The following is a 19,023-nucleotide window of genomic DNA, read 5'->3' on the forward strand; positions in this document are numbered from 1 at the left end:
GTCCAACCTATGACCAAACATCACTTTGTTGCCTCGACCATGGCACTGAGTGCCACATCCAGTCTGTTCTTAAACACCTCCAGGGACAGTAACTCCACCACCTCCCTGGGCAGCACATTCCAATGCCCAATCAGCCTTTCTGTGAAGAAATTCCTTCTAATGTCCAACCTATATGTTCCCAGGCACAGCTTAAGACTGTCCTCTTGTCTTTCCTGAACTGAGAACTCCACAGCTGGATGCAGAAATCCAGTTGGGGTCTCACAAGCATGGAGTAGAAAAGGGCAATCATGCCCCTGACACACTGGGCACACAGCTGGACACACTGCTCTTTATGCTCAAGTCCAATTTTTCACCTACCAGTATCCAAAATTTCTTCTCCACTTAATCCATTTACAACACAGATGGTACAGATGCTGTGGAATTCCCAGAAGCAAGTGCTAAGGCAAAAAAATCAAACCCAGAAAAATTATACATCTAAATCAGAAGACCACATCTGTGTGGAAACAAAGCCTAAGAATTTTTTTAAAGGAAGCATGTTGAGAAATTTGTGGAAAATGAGGATCAAAAAAATGACAGCTGTTAAACAACATTAGTTCACATAAGTGATGCCCAAGATTTCTGAGATATGGGCAAAAATATCTAGAGCTATTCATGGTTCATGTGCAGATGAACCTCTCTGTATTTTTAGAAAAAGAGAGTTTTGTCATGGGCAGTTTTGTGGAATCAAAGAATTGTAGCTTTCTGTGTGTAAGAAATTAGTTGCCAGTTGGAGCTCTGATCTAGAATATAACAGAAAATAGGGTGGGGCTTGGGCAGCTGAAATTCTTTTCTGTTATGCACTGAGCAGAACTAAGAGAAAACTGAGTGTAAGGAAGGTAAAGAACATACATATTTTCTCAGAGCTAATAAATCTATGTCCAAACTTCACAAAAATTCTTAAAACTTTCTTGATAAATCAGTGGTTTGTTTTCCTGCTTACAAGCAATTAAATTCAGTCAAGTCTCTGCATAATTCCTTTGGGTTTCAGAGTTTGGAGGGCATTTTGGAATTCCAGAACAAACAGTGCTAATCTTTATGATTAATAGAGAAGAAGTGTTTCTGATTTTCAGGGAATAACTTTGTCTTCTTTAATTTCCTTCATTCACAGGCCTTTTAGACATAATTTCAGGGTAGTAGTTAAATAACAGTGCCCCAGTTTAGGGCAAATTTGGGAGAAGACCTCCAGAAGGAGCCCCCAGAAAGCATACCCCCCACAGCCCCTCCCCACACCTAGTTCGGGAAGGATTTCCTCAGAGAGAAGTGGAAAAAACCCTGTTTATTTAACAAGCAAAACACTCCCCAATAAAAAAACAATACCAGATGACAAAACTCTTTCACCGTTCTGAAGAGATGACAAATTCAGAAAGTCTCTCCTGGGAGTGGTCGCTCAGCTATCAGTCTCCGGCGCTGAGGATGGCTGCTGCAGGTCACAAAAATGCAGACTCTCGGTGTTTCTTGATGTTTCCCAGGTCCAGGTCCAGGTCCAGAGCAGGTTCAGATGATATTCAGGAAAGGGAAGGGAAAAAGAAACAGTCCAGGGTAAAAATTGGACTGCCTAGCTAAACTAGCTAATAAGCAAAAGCAAAACCAAGCAAGCCAGCAAGCAAGCAAGCCAAGCCAGCCAAGCCTCTCCTAGACACAGACCATGGTGGGAGGTGAGCCGGCTGATAACAAGACAAAACAATCCTTCACTTTCAGAGTCAGTCCTGAAGGCACAGAACATAATATCAGGCATAAACAGAACACACGATTTGGGATACAAACACCATACCATCACCCTGGGACAAACAGTTTGTGAGGCTGTGGCTATGGCATGTGATAAAGGATGAACACTCCCACTGAAATCAAGTGTCTTCTTCTGTGAAGACAGCTGTGTAAAAGGCTTTCAGGTGCTGGGACTGTGTTTTTCACTGCATTGTCTGAAATCTGTGTCTTAGATTTACATTGAAAATGTCTAGTCAGCTGTGCCTAAGTTTGAATGAACTCTCTTCTGTGGTTCATTTCTCTTCCTTTGTGTACTCCCCTGTGCTCCCACACATGTATTTTTAGTTCTGTCCATCCTGTTCTTCTTCTGTGACTTCCAATTACTTGCTATCATCTGTTAACAATTTGCAAGTATCTGCTTTATGTCTAGGCATGGGAAAACAAAATTGGGAAAACAAAACAAAAACAGTCTTCTCTAAAAATTATTCCATTGGCAGTCAGAATTTTCTTATGTAACTGCAATAAGGTACTTCTGTAAAAAATCACTGGCATATATACTCTGCTGGTATAGTGTATCACTGTAATAAAAGTTCTATCTGTCATAAAAATACTGAGTGACATAAAGGAGGGGTTTTGTTTCCCTGGGAATGCTAGTAGCTGATTGTGCTAGAAGTTTAAGGAGTCAGGAAAATATTTTTTATCAACTGCCTAGAGGTGGCACAGAGAGACTGAGTGGCAGCTCAGAGATATATACATGTCATGATCTGGGCAGTTGTTACAATTTAACCTCCAAATGTAAAGCTATTACTGGCTTACCTTGGTACTCAGGGAAATGTTAGTTTTCATTTAAACAGTGGTTGGAGAACATGAAAATCTCCTGATAGTTTGATCACTTGAGATAAATAATACAGAAAAGGTCATTACAGAAACTTCCAAAAGAGATCTGCCTTCTACTAACGTATGAGGGCTCCAAGAATGCAAAAAGATAACTCTTTTCTCTGAATTTCTGTTAGTTTACATACCTCCCAAGACTTTTCACACAGTCTCAGAAACACAGCTATGTAACTTCTCTTTTACTTGAACTTAATTTCTTTTCCTATTTATGTTTATTCTGAGGGATGTCTAAACAATCTGTGATGAGTGCTTTTGATAGGACTAAAATTACCAACTCCAAATACAGCTCAAAAGAACCACTGAGACAACAGAAATGTTTTCCAAATAATTTAAATTCTGAATTAGATTATTATCAGCTTGTGACTCCAACAAAGTATTGCCATTGCTCGTAACAGGACATAAGCCTTGTACTGAGTTTCCAAGGTATCAGAAAAGAAGCTAGTCAGATTTGCACTGTCTGAATGTTCTTTGATCTGCTTGCAGCTTTTGTTTGCTTCTTTTAATTGTTAGAGCAGTTTTGACAAGTTTTCTGTGGCTAATTTATTTTTCTTGCATTTATTGTTTCTTTTCTTGGATGCAGATCTGGAGCTGGACATAGCTGGTTTAGCAAAAAAGACAAAGAAACTGTCTAATATATGTGGAAGGTAATAATATATATAGTAAACTCCGATGTAATATAGAGATACAGACTAGTGAAGAAAAAGCAAGGTGTAAAATTGTGTTAGCAAGCATACAAAACCAACTCCAAGTGAACCGTACAGTGATGATGAAGAAGCTGTCAACAGAAGCATGGCAGTCTTCCTGGTGAGGGACTCTAGATGCTGATGACTCACCACCACTCTCACCTGAGTGAGACCATGACCTTGGGGCCCAGGCAAGGAGGGGAGGGGGTAAACACAACACCAGGAGAATGGGAGAAACTAAGAAGTTTGTGTGGAGCAATTAATTCTTTATACAATAAATATTAAAACTTAATAATGGTAATTTAGCATAAACTTTCTGTAATAATTAATAATTCTTGAATGAGACTGTTAGAGTTTCAATTATGTTAATAGATTTTTCACTTTATAAATAAGGTGTGTTTCATCTTTGTCATAAATAAGGTTTTGAGTGTACACAAGCTTGGTGTACAGGCAATGAATTTCTGAATTTCTTCTGTCTGAAGAATACACATTTCCTAGGAAACTTAGAGTTTTGGAACAACCCATGCTATGTATAAATGTCAATTTGCTGTACTCAGCCATCTGGGAGGAATAATTCTTTAGGCTTTTTAATAAAGGTAGGACTGACATCAAAAATGATAGTGTTATATCCCTCTTTGCAATAAAACACTATTTAAATCCAAATAAAGAATCACAGCTCTACATTTTTGGTTTGTAAAGAGTTATGTCTTTGCGACTTTAAAGGGAACAGTTCAACAGCAACATTCCATTCTACATATTTCAACCTATATCTAATAAAAAATATAAAAATCTGCCCCTCAATTGTTCTTGATGGTATATATTTTTTGAGGGAGAATTTTCAGCTATGTTGTGTATATATGTTAGCCTTCACTGGATAAGTATTTCATGCATTGTTTTTTTTTAAAAAAAAAACATTATTAATTAGGTATCTTTTTTGCAAATACAGCATCACAGCCTTATCCAGGCTGGAATCTAGATCTGTAGCCCAGTCTGTGGACCAAAGCAAGGTCAGGCTGGGTTGCTCAGGGCTTTATCCAGTTGGGTCTTAAAAACCTCAGGGACCTGAGTCTACTAATACTTAGATTCCACTGCTTGACTTACTGAGTCCTGCCACTCATCTTAGTAAGCAGCCTGTCCCTGACTTCTCAGTAACCTTCTCATGGATGCTAGAAGGCTGCTATTAGGTACTCCTGAACCCTTCTTGTCTCCAGTCTGAACAAGCATGGTTCCATCTGTCTGTGGCAGTGTCTCTTCTCCATCCCCTGATCATCTTGGTCATTTCCTGCTATATCTGCCCCAGCTGATCAATGCTGATACAATGTTTTGTACTGGAGGGCCCAGTACTGGCCACAGTACACAGATGTGGCCTAAGAAGTGCCTAATAGAAAGGGATAACTGTTTTCCCTGATGTAGTGGCTACCCTCCTCTTAATATGGTTCAGGATGTTAGTGGCCACATGCTTAGAGGTGGATGGTGCTTGGCTGGCTGTAGACCAGTTCTCCCCAGTCTTCTCCAGCAGATTTTCTGCCTTGCTGGTCAGTTCTCAGCCTGCACTGTTGGAAGTAGTTGGTGTGTCCTGGATGCAGGACTTTGTACCGGCCTTTGCTGAATTTTGTCAGGGTCCTGCTTGGCCCCTTTCCCCACCTGTTCTTGCAGAGCTCCACCTCCTGCCCCTAACCCCATGTGCTCAGGCCACATGGTTAGCTGTTACTCACAAAACTGGTGAGGGTATGCTCTCTCTCTTCTTCAGGGGTTATTCACAGACACTAGACAAAACAAGGTACCAGGACAGGCCCTGGAAAAACATGCTTGTTAGCAGATTTTGGTACGGTACAAAACACTAAGCACTACACTCCTATTCCAGCGAGATTTACACCCATCAAATTGTCCACCCCTCCACCAAATGAGGTACAAAAATTATGTGGAAGACCGTGTCAGACATCCTGCCCGTCAGTGTACTATGACTTCTTCCTCATATAAGTAACCATTTCATTTTGATACAAAGTACAACACTTAAGACGTAGTTACCCAATAGTACTAAAGGAATTCTGTATCAAACTCAGATGAAAGGATTTAGATCTCCAAGGAGCATACCTGACAGAAACTCTTTTGACGGTTTGAGACTTAAAAAGCCTCTTCAAACATTTCTTATGTTTGAAAAAAAATGGTTACTAATATGAAAGATTATTTATTGGTAAGAACATTTGGATTTGTTTGAAACAAGATTTTGATTACTGGTCAGTCACCATGAGGGTTACTTCTATACTCACTAAGCAAAAGTTAACTTTTTAATTTATACCTGTAGGCTACATGTGTGAAAAAGATTGATCAGAATATAGTGCAAGTTGTGTTACATAAACATTGACTACTCAGTTAAGATGTGAATAATTAAGTCTGAATGAAGATGATGAAATGTCATTTTCCAAACATCATAATAAGGCTGCCAAAAAAAAAAAAAAAAAAACAAACCAAAAAACAAAACAAAAAAATCCAAACCTTGCATGTCTTTAAATACAAAATAGCTGTGTAAAGACTTGTACACAAACTAGGGAACCACTGACCCCATTTCTTCCATTATTTCCTTTTCCACTTCTGAGTATGTCACAACTACTCACAAAACTACTACAGCGAGGTTTGGACTAGCAAAGATAACAAAGGAAATGTGAACAATAATTTCTTTTACTACATATTTTCTATAATCTAAGTACCCACTTCTGTTCTGCAAAGGCAATAGGTTAGTAAGAACCTGTGTATGTGAGAGAAGTGCCTTTCTATTCTTTTCCACCCCTTCCTCATGAATCTGTTATGAAGTTCAGAGAGGTTTCTAAATAGTCTTTAACAAAGGGATTGTCTTAGCATTCCTGTCTGGATTTCTGGGCTGCGCAATAGGCCTGTAGACAGGCTGAACCTCTGTCTTCCTTTTTAACAGGCAGATAAATTATTGCTGCTTTTTATACATGGTGGCATTGGAGATTAGAGTTAATGATCTCTTTGACAAGTCTAGTTATTTGCTGGACATGTATTTCATACAATACCTTCAATTTTCCCATATATTTACTTTAGAAAGATTTATCAACACATTTGTGGACTTCTGCCATTCAGAAGTCTCTGAAGTATGGAGCTTAAAACGAACAATGTGGCTTCTGACATTTAAATGGTCTTTGGTGCCAAATTTTGTTTAAGACTGTGGTGCTTTGGCAGACTGAGGTGTTGCCCTGGGAACGCTGCTAAAGCCCCAAATGTTTAACTCTTTCTGTCCTAGTACAATCTGGAATAGAGGTACTATTATGTTCATTTATGAAGGTTCACATTTCTCAGTGTAATGAGACTTATGCTCATAGTAAGCCCTATGAGCTAAACCAGTGCCTTCCTATTCAATTCTTAAGGCAATTAATTTTGTTGACTGGGGAGTTTTGGGGCTGTATTCCTATTTCTTTACTGTTTCAAAGTACCAAACAGCAAGTTGAATATTTTCTTTTGGCTTTACTTGTTTCACTGTGAAACTATTGAAATGAAACAATGTTTTAAAATGGGAAGCTGAATTTCATTGATGTTTTGACTCTAGCTCTGCTTTCTGCTCACTTTTTCACTGTGACTTTTCTGGTACAGTGATTGAGATCCATCAGCATCTCCAGAACCTTGAGCAGGAAGGCTCACTTCCCCTGTTGTGGACATGACTGTGAACACTCAGGAAATGGGACAATCTAATGTTTTGGCCAAAATACTGTGTTCTGATGTAGCTAAGGATGACCAAATCATATCTGTGGGAAAGGACATCTTCGTGTTTGGAAGAACACTACTCAGAACAAAGACAATCTGCAGTTGTTCACATTCAAGTATCATAAACAAAACTCAGGCACAGCTCATTAAAAATGCAGCTGCCTGCTGCTAGACAGTGGGAGCTTATTTGTGAGAGACCAGCAAGAGCAAGGCTGCTGCATGAGGGTGAAGGAGCACAGCAAGGTCAGACACAGCCTCAGGGCACCTGGGCAGGGCAGTGACAGCAATGGGACGTGCCAGCAGCCAAGCAGTCATTTGGTGACAGCCCGGTAAGGAGCCACGTCTCAGTTCAGTTTGGGAAATTATCATGATAATTCAGGGAAGTAGTGGAGTCACCATTTCTGAGGATATTTAAAAGGTGGGCTTGTGTCAGTTTGGGGCTTGGCTTAGGGATGGACTGGCAAAGCTGGATTACTTGTTGGGCTCGGCGACTCTTAAGGTCTTTTCCAAACCAAACGACTCTTTGATTCTGTGTCTGAGAGGGGGCAGGGGCTGACGGCTTAGGAGCAGCCAAAATGGGCCTCCTGGGCAGAGGGGTGTGGAGAATCTGGTCAGGGCCGGTTTGAACAGTGATGCCTAAATGCGGTCTGATACGACTTTCTAAGATGCAATTTGCTTCATTTATCTTTTTATTATCGTTATTGATTTATCCCTCCCTCCCCCCCCTCGCACTTACGTAAAGGATCTTTCCTTCCTGCCCCTGATTGACAGCCGGAGAAGCTGCCGCGGCTGTTCCCTGGGAGGACCGGCCCGGCTCGCCGGTGAAGCGAGGTGGCGCTGCCCGGGAAGGCGGCGCTCCTGCCGCGCCTCTGCGCGCCCGCGGCAGGAGCAGCGGGAGCAGCATGGTGGTGCCACCGCTGCTGCGCGCCGTCATCATGGGGCCGCCGGGCTCCGGCAAAGGCACCGTCTCCGCTCGGATTATCAAGCACTTCGGCGTGAAGCACCTCTCCAGCGGCGACCTGCTGAGGGACAACATGCAGAAGAAGACAGGTGGGCATGGGGACGCGGGTGGGGATGTGTGCGACTTCTCTTCCTGTCCCCGTCCCGCGAGAACGGTCCCCACGCAGCCCTGCGGGAGCTGCCGCGTGACAGCTCCGCTCCGGGAAGGGACACACACTCACAACACGCATTCCTGCCCCTAGCCCCGTTCCTTCCCTCCCTTCCCCTCCGAGGAGGGAGGGAGCTTCTTTAATGGGGTTTGCTGCTCCCCAATCCCACCTCCGTGTGCCGCCCCCCCCCCCCCCCCCCCCGCGCAGGCAGAGGTTGGGTGACTTTACACAGCTCTTCTGGAGGCCAGAGGCCACTGAAGTGGGCCTCTCATCTGCAGCCGTGGGTCCTCCATAGGCTGTCACTTGCTAGCCTCCTCATGAAAGTGGACGGGATTATCCTGTTTTCCTGTTTTGTTACACCTCATTGTTTCCTTGCCTTGGGTGCTTTTCGTAAGCACCCACTGGGTTTTGTACGTGTTTCTAATAGTTCTGATAGTTTCTCATGGTTTCTCCAGCTGGAAGCATCTTAAAAGAGGAAAAATATTCTCTTTCAAGAGAATATTTAAAATTCACACCTTTTAACAGGCAGGGCAAGAGAAGAGGGGTTTTGGGCAATCAGACTTTTCTGGATGGTCATTTGATGGCTAGAAGTATTATTCCAAAATTATGCCTAGTCCTGAGCTGGCAGGCATATCATAGCGGTGCTTTCAAAAATAGCAACGTGCAAAATTTTCAAACTGCTTAGCTTTTAAAATTATTATTGTCTTATGAGTTCACATCATGCTTAGGTATAAGCATGGTCTGTGTTTACATATAGTGATGCTTATACTAGGTAAAGATATGAGTTATTCTTGCTGAATAGTCCTAGCTTGACCTCTGGCCTCAGTTGAGATACCACAGTCTCTCTCTCTGGTGAATTTTTGCAATGATGGAAGGCTCCCTCCTGACTTCCATATCTGCTTTTCTTTTTGGTGGGGTGAAAAACCTTGTAAGAACCATCTCAGGCTGCACGTGATGAAGTGAGAGTATTATTATTTCCAGCAACTTCAAGCTGTAGAATATTAAATTCACTTGTAAGTATCACTGTAGTATTATGCCTAGGTAACCGTCGGTCTTAGTTTTGGAATACTTATTAGCATGTTTCAAGGTGAAGCAGTTGTGATGTGATTCCCACATGTCTTCACACAAATTCTCTTTACTCAGTAAGGATAATGGCTTTGGTACAGTGACTGACTTTACAATAGTTGATATTGTAGATACTGCAAGTTAAGAATTTGCTAGAAGCACACCTGCGTAGACATACCTGATGATATTCCTGCTATTTTTATTTGGTTGCACAATCATATGTTTTTATTTACAGAGGGTGACAAAACTGCTCTATTATGAACTTTCAGTGTAAGACCTGGTGGGTAGCCATTCCAAGAAAATGAAGAAAATGTTATTTTACCAAGTGTTTTGAGGTTTACAATGTTTACTAAATACTTCAGGTTTTGTGCAAGACCATAAAGCATCAGAATCATGCTGAAGGTTGTGTGAGAAGAGGAAATTGCAAGTGGAAATATCATATTGCTTGAATTGAAGTGGGAGCCTGAAGTGATGAAGAGAGAAGTGATTAGGCAAAGAATTCTAGGTGGGTTGGACAGATGAAAGACTGTGAAGGAGAGTAAACATGTGAAATGGAAATTTAGCAGACACATTAAAATCCAGAATATAAGGAAAGAAGTCAGTGGACAGCTTAAGAGGTGAAGTTTGCTCTAAATTAGCTACAGCAGAATTTACAAGAATCTGCTACAGGGTTTTTCATTTACTGGTAAACCCAGATGAAACTCAATTGCAATTTCATTGAAAGTCAGTCACTAGTTTCAGAAATGGCTCCCAGATGGTTGAGATGAAGGTGAAGGTAGAAGGACTAGGTAGTACACTGAAAATAGGAGAACAACTGAGAGGCAACTCAGACAGCCTAGACAAATTCAGTCAAAGCAAAGATCCATGAGTTTTGACTACAATAGAAAAGTCCTGCAATTTCCAATTCTTTGGGAAATGGGTTACACTAACATGGGCAGTTAAAGCCCTTGGAAAATTAGATATAGTTAACAGTAGTTATATGGTGCAAATTTTGCATTTGCTGTCTTGTGAAAATGGACATTGTTGAAAAGTCCTGTTGAAGATGAGTGTCCTTATCAATCTGCAGTTATTATCATGTTCTTCTGGACAGTGGAGAGTCTGTGACCACTTCTCTAATGCTAAGGTAATTATTGTCTGATTATGGCTAGAGCTTGATTGCTGTAATAGGGTTAGAATGTGCCAATCCTTTGTAAAGCCATAGACTGTCATCACCTACAAAGGAAAGAAACCTGTGTTACCTGTAATTCTGAAGATTGTCATGCCTTTAGTGGTTTCAGACCCGACCTGAAAGAACTAAATAAAACCTACAAAACCCCATGAAATCCCACTCCCAACAGCAGGGGTGGGGAAAAAATGCTGTGAGCTAGTGTATCAACTTTTTGTCCTAATGTATGACTATTTGGGTATGGTTCTGCCTATTTTTTTCCTTCTGTAATAGTGACTTTCTAAATTACCTGAGTTCTGTAGAGGGGGGGCAAAAGGCAGCATTTTTCAAGCACTGTTGGTCTAATAATAGCTTGCCATATTCTAAATCTTTCTGGGCCCAAAAACTTATGAATCTTTCCAAAGTAAGTTAGAATTGTTCCCTGTGACTGTTGTCTTGTGCACATTTTTAGATCATTATGGCTAGAGCAATGCTGCAACATGAATCAGTAGCAGACCCAAGCATCAAGTACATATTAAACTACCTAGAAATGATTTATTCCTTCTCCCAACCTACTTTTTCGGGGTACATGGTTCAAAGCACACTAGAATAATAAAAAAGGTATGAAGAAGGGAGGTAGGGAAAAGAAGAGACACTTTGTACCCAGACAGACAGTCACCTTCTTTCCAGTTTGTGATGTGCTGGAGGACTCAGGCACCACAGTCTGACTCTTTTCCATATAGTGAACATGTTTTGAAATCTGACCAAGGTGCACAGTGCCTATTTCTAAATGGTCTTTGTACTTTCAAAGCCTGACTACAGATGTGCACAGGCAGAAATTGTTCATTTTTTTTTTTTTCCTCATCACCAAAGCTACTATTTGCATGTTTTGAGGGCATGTACTGCTTTTCACTTGCCTCATCTAAAGAAGGGCCTCTGTCCTGTTGCACATTCCATGCACTGAGATGTGACTGGCATTTGTCATTGCTTTCTGTCGAGAGTGCTCATATCTGTGTGGGTATGTCAGTCCATCCCATTTTCTCTTCTTCAGTTTTCTGTAACTAGATCTTAACTGGCTGCAAGTAAAGGCTTCTGCAGATCCACAATAAAACTAGTCTAGCTGCAATTCTGGGTTACTTAACATAATTGGGTAATTGTTTTATAAATGAAAGATATGGAAACTTTGTGCCTAGGACACAATCCAGGCAACTGAATTTCTTCTTGGATTTACCCATGATTTGGGTGAACTACAGCATGTTACTGCCTGCCATGTAGGAGCATGGTGTGATAGCTGTAACTACCAGGGATGGAATTTTAGTAAGCCAGTGGGATAAATGACTGGTACTAAAGGTTAGTCAGTTCCATGGGAAAATACTAGTGTCTGTGTGCTCCCATAAATAGTGTACAGTATCTATGAACACCCTCTTGCAACTCTAGTAATCATAAAAATAAATATCAGGCAAGCGTGTCCCACTCCAGATTGCCAAAGGCATTTATGTTTGTAATGAAGCCTAAGTGTAAGTTAATAACTAGCCACTAAGCTGAGAAAATAATGTTCTTTTCAAGTTTGAGGGCTGATCTCTTAATAAGCTTGTATCCTTTCTATTTCTTATTTTGAAGACTCTTGGCTAATGGCTTCTCCTCATTTTAGTTTTTGGAACTTCATATTTCAAATACATATAAATAAATTTATTCAGAGGGTGTGAGGATAGAGGTGTGTTTTGCCCTACAGGTGGATCTAATTAACTGGATATGTATTTGCATGGTCAGATCCTAGTTGATCATCCGGATATTTTTTAATTTTGGAAAGCATGCTGTCTGTCTTGCTTACAACTTTTCTCCATGATCCTCATCAAAACAATTTTTTGTAGGCTTGTGGGCTTTTTCTCACTTGCTGGAGGTCAGAGATAGTGTAATGCAACTTTTACTTTTGCAGAAGTGGGAATCCTTGCCAAGTCCTACATTGATCAAGGGCAGCTTATTCCAGATCACATCATGACACAACTAATGCTGACTGAGATAAAAGGTCTAGACCAGTACAATTGGCTATTGGATGGTAAGTTATCATGTTGGATATCACTATGTATGGAGAGAAAATCTGCTCTGGAAAACTTGGGACTTGAAAACTTTGGTCGCTGGTTGCCAGCTCGTTGTGAAACTTTTAGCAGATAGTCTGCCCCAGTTTCTTTGGCTGACAAAGGCTTTGGGTGTACCCTGCCTTCAGAACATTACAGGGATATTTAACTCATGTTAAAAAGGATAGTTCAACACTCCAGAAAAAATTCAAAACTGGCAATTCTGGCATTTTTAATGATAATTCATATGGTATTTCCTCATCAAAATAGGCATTGAGAAGTTTCTTTTAAAAATATTTTCTTATTAAAGTCCTTGAGGAATGGAAAACTTTTGAAGGATGGGGCTTTAGAATTATTTAAATAGCAAGGTAGGAATGTGATGCAAGGTAAGTATGGAAAAGTACTGCAGCAGTGTGGAGTGTAATAAAAACCATTGCTGAATTGCCCTAAAAGGTCTTCTTCATTTGCTGTTTAGTTCTCCAGAGTGAACCATTTTGCAGTAAGCTCATGGCTTCAGCATTCTTACTAGAGAGAAAATGCTGTCTTCATGAACTGGATGGCTCTTGTTATTCCAGCCCATGGGAGTATAGGTGGATGCCCAGCACAAAAATAGTGTCTAGACTGGATGTGTGTTTTTTCAGACTCTAGTCACAGCCTGTCTCAGTAGATACAACAAAAAAGTTATTGGTGTGGCTTTCTATTTAGAGGGAATGAAAAACCCACAGTGGCCTCTGTCCCTTAGTGCTTTATTATAGTTATATTTATATAGTTGCTCCTACTTACAGTGATACATTCTGGTGGCTTTAGTCACAGCTGGGTTCGTCCCTGAGAGAAAAAATTTATTCCCACAGTAAACAGTACAATGAAACCTAAACAATATAGCAAAGAACAGCAGATATTGGGTTTCTTTCTTTAGTTTCAGGTCCTATTTACACACAGTTCCAGTCTTGTGGATCTGGATGTGTAGCAGTATAGCTGTGCCTAGCAGCTCTCAGCAGGAGGATTGCGTCGAGACCATAAGAGAATAAAACAATTTCTGCTGCATGTTAATGTGCTCCTGCCTTTAAACTTTTGGGGCAGAAATTTTGCCTGCATCAGCATTTGTAATGAGACTCAATGAATTACACTAGGGATAGCTCTGGCATAATGGGCTTCGCAGGAACAACACTGTTCTGTTCAAATATGTTAACCCAAAATCTTAAGTTGTTTTGCAATGTAGAACAAACAGGTGGAGTCAGTTAGCTCAAACCAGAGTTGCTGAACTGCTTTTGTATGTTCACTTAGCCAAACACACATTTAGTGCTTTATAATAGGTTGGTTGCTTCTAGATCCATAGCAGATGTAGCAGTCTGAGTTGTATGTGTCTGTGGGTATAATCTATTTAGATTTATGTGCTGTATAATCTAGAGCACTTTTCTCTGTGTTCCTGGAATCTTCATAATTCATCACCTCTCGCAGATCTTTTTCTGTATAGAGAGAACGCTATGTAGAAAATGCCAGTTTAATTTCAATGAAATGCTTTTGTAAAGGCACTTAAATTTGAGGAATTTTCTGATTACTCAGTCCCAAGCACACTCACTTTCCAGCTGTGTAACTTAGAAATATGGTAGCTGCAGTAAGAACAGCAGTTCTTAAACAGTGTTCAACAGCAGTGTTGAAGACCTGGCTCTTCCTCTGCTCTTAGCATTCAGAAGCACTTCCATGAGATAATGTGAATGTGTGAGAAATAGGATGAGGGCAGCTTATGACTGTGATGCAAGCCAGGTGCAAGAGATTTAATGCACAAGCAAGCACTTGGTCTGAGTTAATCGACTCTGTCTTTTTGTAATGTTTTTCCTTACTCATGCTATGGACAGATCAACATTATGCAAGAGTTTCTTAAGTTTGTGCCTATCAGTACTTGCCTTTATGGAGAAGTTTACTTGTATGGTATGTTGCAAATTACAAGCTACTGAAGAACATGAGACTATGCTAGGGCTTTTTGAGGAGAGAAACTGTTCCAGTGAATATAGGATGCAATAGCATGTTCTGCAGTAGCTTTGACCACTGAAGGTCTTGTGCTCAATTTTTAATTTTAAATTCTTTGTGGAGACCTTGGCTTTCTTCTTCTTTGTTCCCACTGCACCGCTCCTAAGTTCCACTAGATCATCTAATAGTTTAAGGCATAGAATAGGGAGCCACAGAGTTCATGGGGCAAAATGGTCTTTGAAGTGAAGAGACAGGTTCCTGATCAGCCTGGTGTTCTCACAGTCATCATACCCGAGAATAGTTTGATATACTAACACTTTCAGAAACCTTCTAAATCCTGTACTGCCTCTAGTAAATATATTTGGCTTAATGCAACTGAATAAAACAGGTTTGTAATGTCCACCACCTCAAGCCAGACTTACACAGCTGTGAAAGTAAGAGATATCACAAATGTTTCTAGGTTGTTCTGAGGGAAACTTTTCATCAGAGCTTTTATTATTCCAAATGTGTATATGGTGCTTTTATTCAGTGTAGTGGTATATATGAATATGGGGTATTTTTGCACTTATTTGTTGCACTTTTGGGAAGATGATCAGCTGAAATGAAGAAATAAAAGCTGGGAGGCGTTTAAAAAGTTAAAATGCTGCGACACACTGAAAGATATTGGAAAATCTGATGTCTCTTCCACCTTTATATAACATGACAATGCTTTTTGGTTTTTCTGCTGTGTAACAATTATTTTCTCCAATGATTCAATCCAGGTAATTTTTGCTATGACTCAGCTTTCAGAATTTTATGAAGTTGTTTCCTTTAAAAAGGTTTCCCCAGAACAGTTGCTCAGGCAGAAGCCCTCGATAAAGAATGTCACATAGACACTGTAATTGACCTGGACGTGCCATTTGAGACCATAAAGTGTCGGCTTACAGCACGCTGGATCCACCCTGCCAGTGGCAGAGTCTACAATCTTGAATTCAGTCCTCCCAAAGTGCAGGTAAGCAATATGCATTGGTGTTGGCACTAAATAAGTACTGCATTGTGTTTGCTAGCTGCAGTAAAATATTGTTTGCTGTCGCAGCATATGTTGTTTCAAAACACAGCAGCTCAGAAGAAAATGGCTCATCTAATTTCTTGGGAGCACAGAATCTTTCTGGTAACACTGTGCTGGTATGAGGGTATGTTAGTGACCTGGCAGAACCTCAAGTTGGTGGACAACGTATTTGTCCCCTGCAGAGCAGAACACCATGGTGTTTTGTAAGCACTTGTTAAAGCTGTTCACTGACCTGGAATACTGTCTGCCTTGTGCACTGGCACAGGATCTAGGCACAGTCTTAGCCTGTTTGCAGCCTGTACAATTGAAAATGTAGCTTTCTTTTCCTTCCTCCAGAGGAGTCATGCTTTATATCTAGGAAATACCAAACCACCAGTCAGAGGAATCCACTTAATGCTTTCCCTGTGTTTATATTTAACCAGGATGGGTATTTTCAAGGGAAGAGCAGCTGTACTGCAAAACTGGATGTAGAAACTTTCAAGTCAGGGAATATTTTTAACAGATTTAATTTTCAACAGATTTTTATGACTTGAAATATCCTAAAGAGGAGTTTGAAGAAAAAGACTGTACATTGTTACCTTAATTTTTTTCAAGAATTATTTGCTTTAGTGCAACTCAGCTAAAACTGTATCTTACCCTTAACTCTAAATAACTTAGCTGTTGTGGCATCACATTTCACCTGGAAGCTCTATTAATTTACATCAGAAGCACAGCAGGCCCTGTAGTTTTTGGATTTCAGTGTTGCAGGAAAAGAGGCCAGCTTAAAATACCAGGTAAGAACTGGAAGTGAGCAACTGAAAATATTGCCTTTGTTTTGTTTAAAACAAGGTGGTTAAAATCATGGTTATTTTCAATTGCAGAAGAGCACAGGCGAGATAGAACACAGAATTCTCAGACTTATCAGAGTAGGCTTCAGCTGCCAGAGCTTTGCTATTTAGCAAAACATGGGATAGAACTAAGCAGGTGAAATACAGTTGTCTCTATTATCTTAACAGACCTGCAAAATGCTTACTTAGTAGGAACAAAAGTTCACACATTATGTCCCTGCCTCTGTAGGGAAAGCTTCAGTTGACTCTTATGCCATTTTTTGTGCAGCTGTTGTTAAATGGTAACTCTTCCATTTTACAACTTAAAAATCAACGGGCCATTAACTCCTTTGCCTATTTTAGTATTGTCAAATGAAGGTCCAATTGGTGTCTTATTTCCTGTTACACAGGAATGTTGTTTTCCTTTGTACGTGAAGGTTTTGTCTTCATATTCCCCATATTCTATGAATGCTCCAGAGGACAAATTATTCAAGTTACAATGATCTAATATTCACTGGCAATACTGAGAAAATATTTTTAACTGAGAGACTGTTTTACTGGAAAGTCAACAACTTATATTCCAGATGAGAACACAGGCAGCAAACTCTCTTTATAAGCAGCAATCTACACCCTGATTAAGTGGAAATTGATCACAATTTAAATAGAAAATTACATAAAGCATGCTTAAAGAGAAGTAAGACGTATACTCTAGTATTTGCTTTTAACCATGATTAGGGCATTGATGACATTACTGGTGAGCCGCTTGTTCAGCGTGATGATGACAAGCCAGAAACTGTCAGCAAGAGGCTTCAGGCTTATGATGCACAAACAAAACCTGTTCTAGAATATTATCGGTAAGTAGTAATATCTGTTCTTCCACATTCCAAAATCTTACTGTGCAGCAGCATAGCAAGGAACAGATCTCTCTGTTACAGAATATATTATACCACAACACTGAGTGTGGTGTGAGTAGCTGTGTAGCTTTCATGAACTCAATAAGAAACCAAGCCAGTAGAATGGGTATGATTTTCCAGGGTTGCATGAGATGTTCTGGAACCTGTGTGGTAAAATAGTTTTTCACTGCAGTAGCCACATTTAGCTTCATAAAGAATGCTATGCATTATTCAATACATCATAGTACTGTTCTGAGCAACAACAGCTCTGGTGGGTGAGGTAACAGACAGTTCCTTTTTTTGCAAGAATTTACAATATTTTGTTTTCTGGATGTGTAAGTAGAAACTCTTCTAATAAGTGCAAGGTGTCAAGAAGCAATAGACAAATAGAGAAACTGTTAATGAGGATTTAAATGTGGCTGTTCTAAGAACAGGACTGTGATTGGACCCAACTAGCGAGACTCTTTAGGAATAAGTAGCTAATTCAGAATTTGTCATTTGCATTGTGGAGTGGAAATAAATTACTAGTTCTTTTAAGAGTCAAAATTATACACAATGTTTCTCTTAATGTCAAGCTGCAAGTATCATACTGCTAATATATAGATATGTAGTAGGTCACCATGTAGAGCTCTAGTCTTACCTTGCCTAGACAAAGAAATCAGACTCTGACAACATCAATGATTGTCCTTTCTGTATTTCCATATTCACCACCCTTCATTTTATTCTTCCAGGACTGTTGAGCAGAAATCAATGTCCAGCCTGCATTTCCAATGCTACAGCTTTCTTGGTGTTACATCACATGCATATTTTCACACTCCTGCCAGGATAATCTTCAAGTGAGGTGGAGATTTCAGAACAATTAAGCAATTTGACCTCTGTAATGCTTTCTTCTTTTTCTTCCTTAGGAAAAAAGGGTTATTGAAATCCTTTTCTGGAACAGAAACCAATAAGATCTGGCCACATATCTATGCTTTCCTTCAAACCAAGTTGCCAGACATGAGCCAGAAAGATGCTGCCAACCCGAGGTGAAAATGGGTGAAACTTCTGCTCATCTTTTATATCTCACTCCCGATTACATGAGATTCCGCAATCAAGGATTTGTCCGAGTAGTCTACCAGACTCATCAATAATTTAAGTCCAATGCTGTCCTTAACTTACACTATGGTAAAATTTTGTTGCCTGTGGTTACCACTTCAATGCTGTATTTTTTTATATTAAATAATTTAAAAAATACAGTAACTGTCTTTAACAAAAGCTAGTTCTCTTGTGTCTCTTATTTGGAAAATACATTTGCAATATTGATTGGTGAAGGAAACATTTGCTCTTGTGTTTATTCACTAGATAACTGGAAATACAGACTTCCACAGTCCACACTTTTTAACAGCCCAAGGACTGCAGACACTGCTATTTTTCAGTGAATCCTCCCAGCCCTTTTTCATCAGAGTGGGAGTTTCAAGAGTCAGCAAAATCTGAGGAACAAACAACTCTGTCTAGGTAATGTCTGAAGTAGCTGTGTCCTAGTAATGCAGGTTTCAATTTCCTTTAGCAGTGACTGTAAACAGCTACAGAGCTGGGTTGCTGACATACCTTGGACTGCATCTGCACATCCAGTTTTCACATTATGAATATTGAGACACATTTGAGTCTAAAAAGAGATGGTCATTGTAGAATTTGTGACATTTTCCCCTTACTATAAACAAACAATATTAGCAGCAGCTACCACTACAATCAGTTTGACTTTCTTTTAAAGAAAGCTTGCCAGGAAGGTTGACCACTTGTACTGTCCTCTTGAGAAAATGTCTACATATTATAGTGAGAAACTCTGATTAGCTGCTTGTATTCTTATATTTTGATTTCAATAAAAAAGTCAATTTC

At 40.0% G+C, this 19,023-nt stretch overlaps 1 protein-coding gene and 1 long non-coding RNA gene across 5 annotated transcripts; one reads left to right on the forward strand and one right to left on the reverse strand.

Annotated features, from left to right (window-relative positions):
* Positions 1-1,362: 1,362 nt before the first annotated feature.
* On the reverse strand, positions 1,363-7,854 carry LOC128822027 (uncharacterized). Its single transcript, XR_008441321.1, has 3 exons — positions 7,777-7,854; positions 5,036-5,115; positions 1,363-1,493 (listed from the first exon to the last, which is right to left on the reverse strand). It is a non-coding gene; the product is annotated as an uncharacterized LOC128822027 (long non-coding RNA).
* An 86-nt stretch (positions 7,855-7,940) lies between these two features.
* AK3 (adenylate kinase 3) lies at positions 7,941-18,381 on the forward strand. 4 transcript variants are annotated; one of them, XM_054003509.1, is made up of 6 exons: positions 8,003-8,090; positions 9,577-9,719; positions 12,295-12,414; positions 15,220-15,392; positions 16,991-17,109; positions 18,054-18,381. In XM_054003509.1, the coding sequence occupies exons 2-6, from the start codon at positions 9,686-9,688 to the stop codon at positions 18,175-18,177; spliced, it is 570 nt and encodes a 189-aa protein (XP_053859484.1). In that variant the 5' UTR covers positions 8,003-8,090; positions 9,577-9,685; the 3' UTR covers positions 18,178-18,381. The 4 variants fall into 4 exon arrangements, with proteins under 4 accessions (XP_053859481.1, XP_053859483.1, XP_053859485.1 ...); XM_054003506.1 differs by lacking the exon at positions 9,577-9,719 and having other exon boundaries at positions 7,941-8,090; XM_054003508.1 differs by lacking the exons at positions 9,577-9,719; positions 18,054-18,381 and adding an exon at positions 17,880-18,047 and having other exon boundaries at positions 7,941-8,090.
* Positions 18,382-19,023: the final 642 nt, after the last annotated feature.

Source organism: Vidua macroura, chromosome Z (genome assembly GCF_024509145.1).
Source record: "Vidua macroura isolate BioBank_ID:100142 chromosome Z, ASM2450914v1, whole genome shotgun sequence".
NCBI classification, from domain to species: Eukaryota; Metazoa; Chordata; class Aves; order Passeriformes; family Viduidae; genus Vidua; species Vidua macroura.

Bases quoted from the DNA above. Each gene is read 5' to 3' on its own strand.
- AK3 (XM_054003506.1), top strand. From the start codon at position 7,943: ATGGTGGTGCCACCGCTGCTGCGCGCCGTCATCATGGGGCCGCCGGGC. The intron at 8,091-12,294 runs GTGGGCATGGGG...TTACTTTTGCAG, and splicing joins CAACATGCAGAAGAAGACAG to AAGTGGGAATCCTTGCCAAG. The intron at 12,415-15,219 runs GTAAGTTATCAT...TCCTTTAAAAAG, and splicing joins GTACAATTGGCTATTGGATG to GTTTCCCCAGAACAGTTGCT.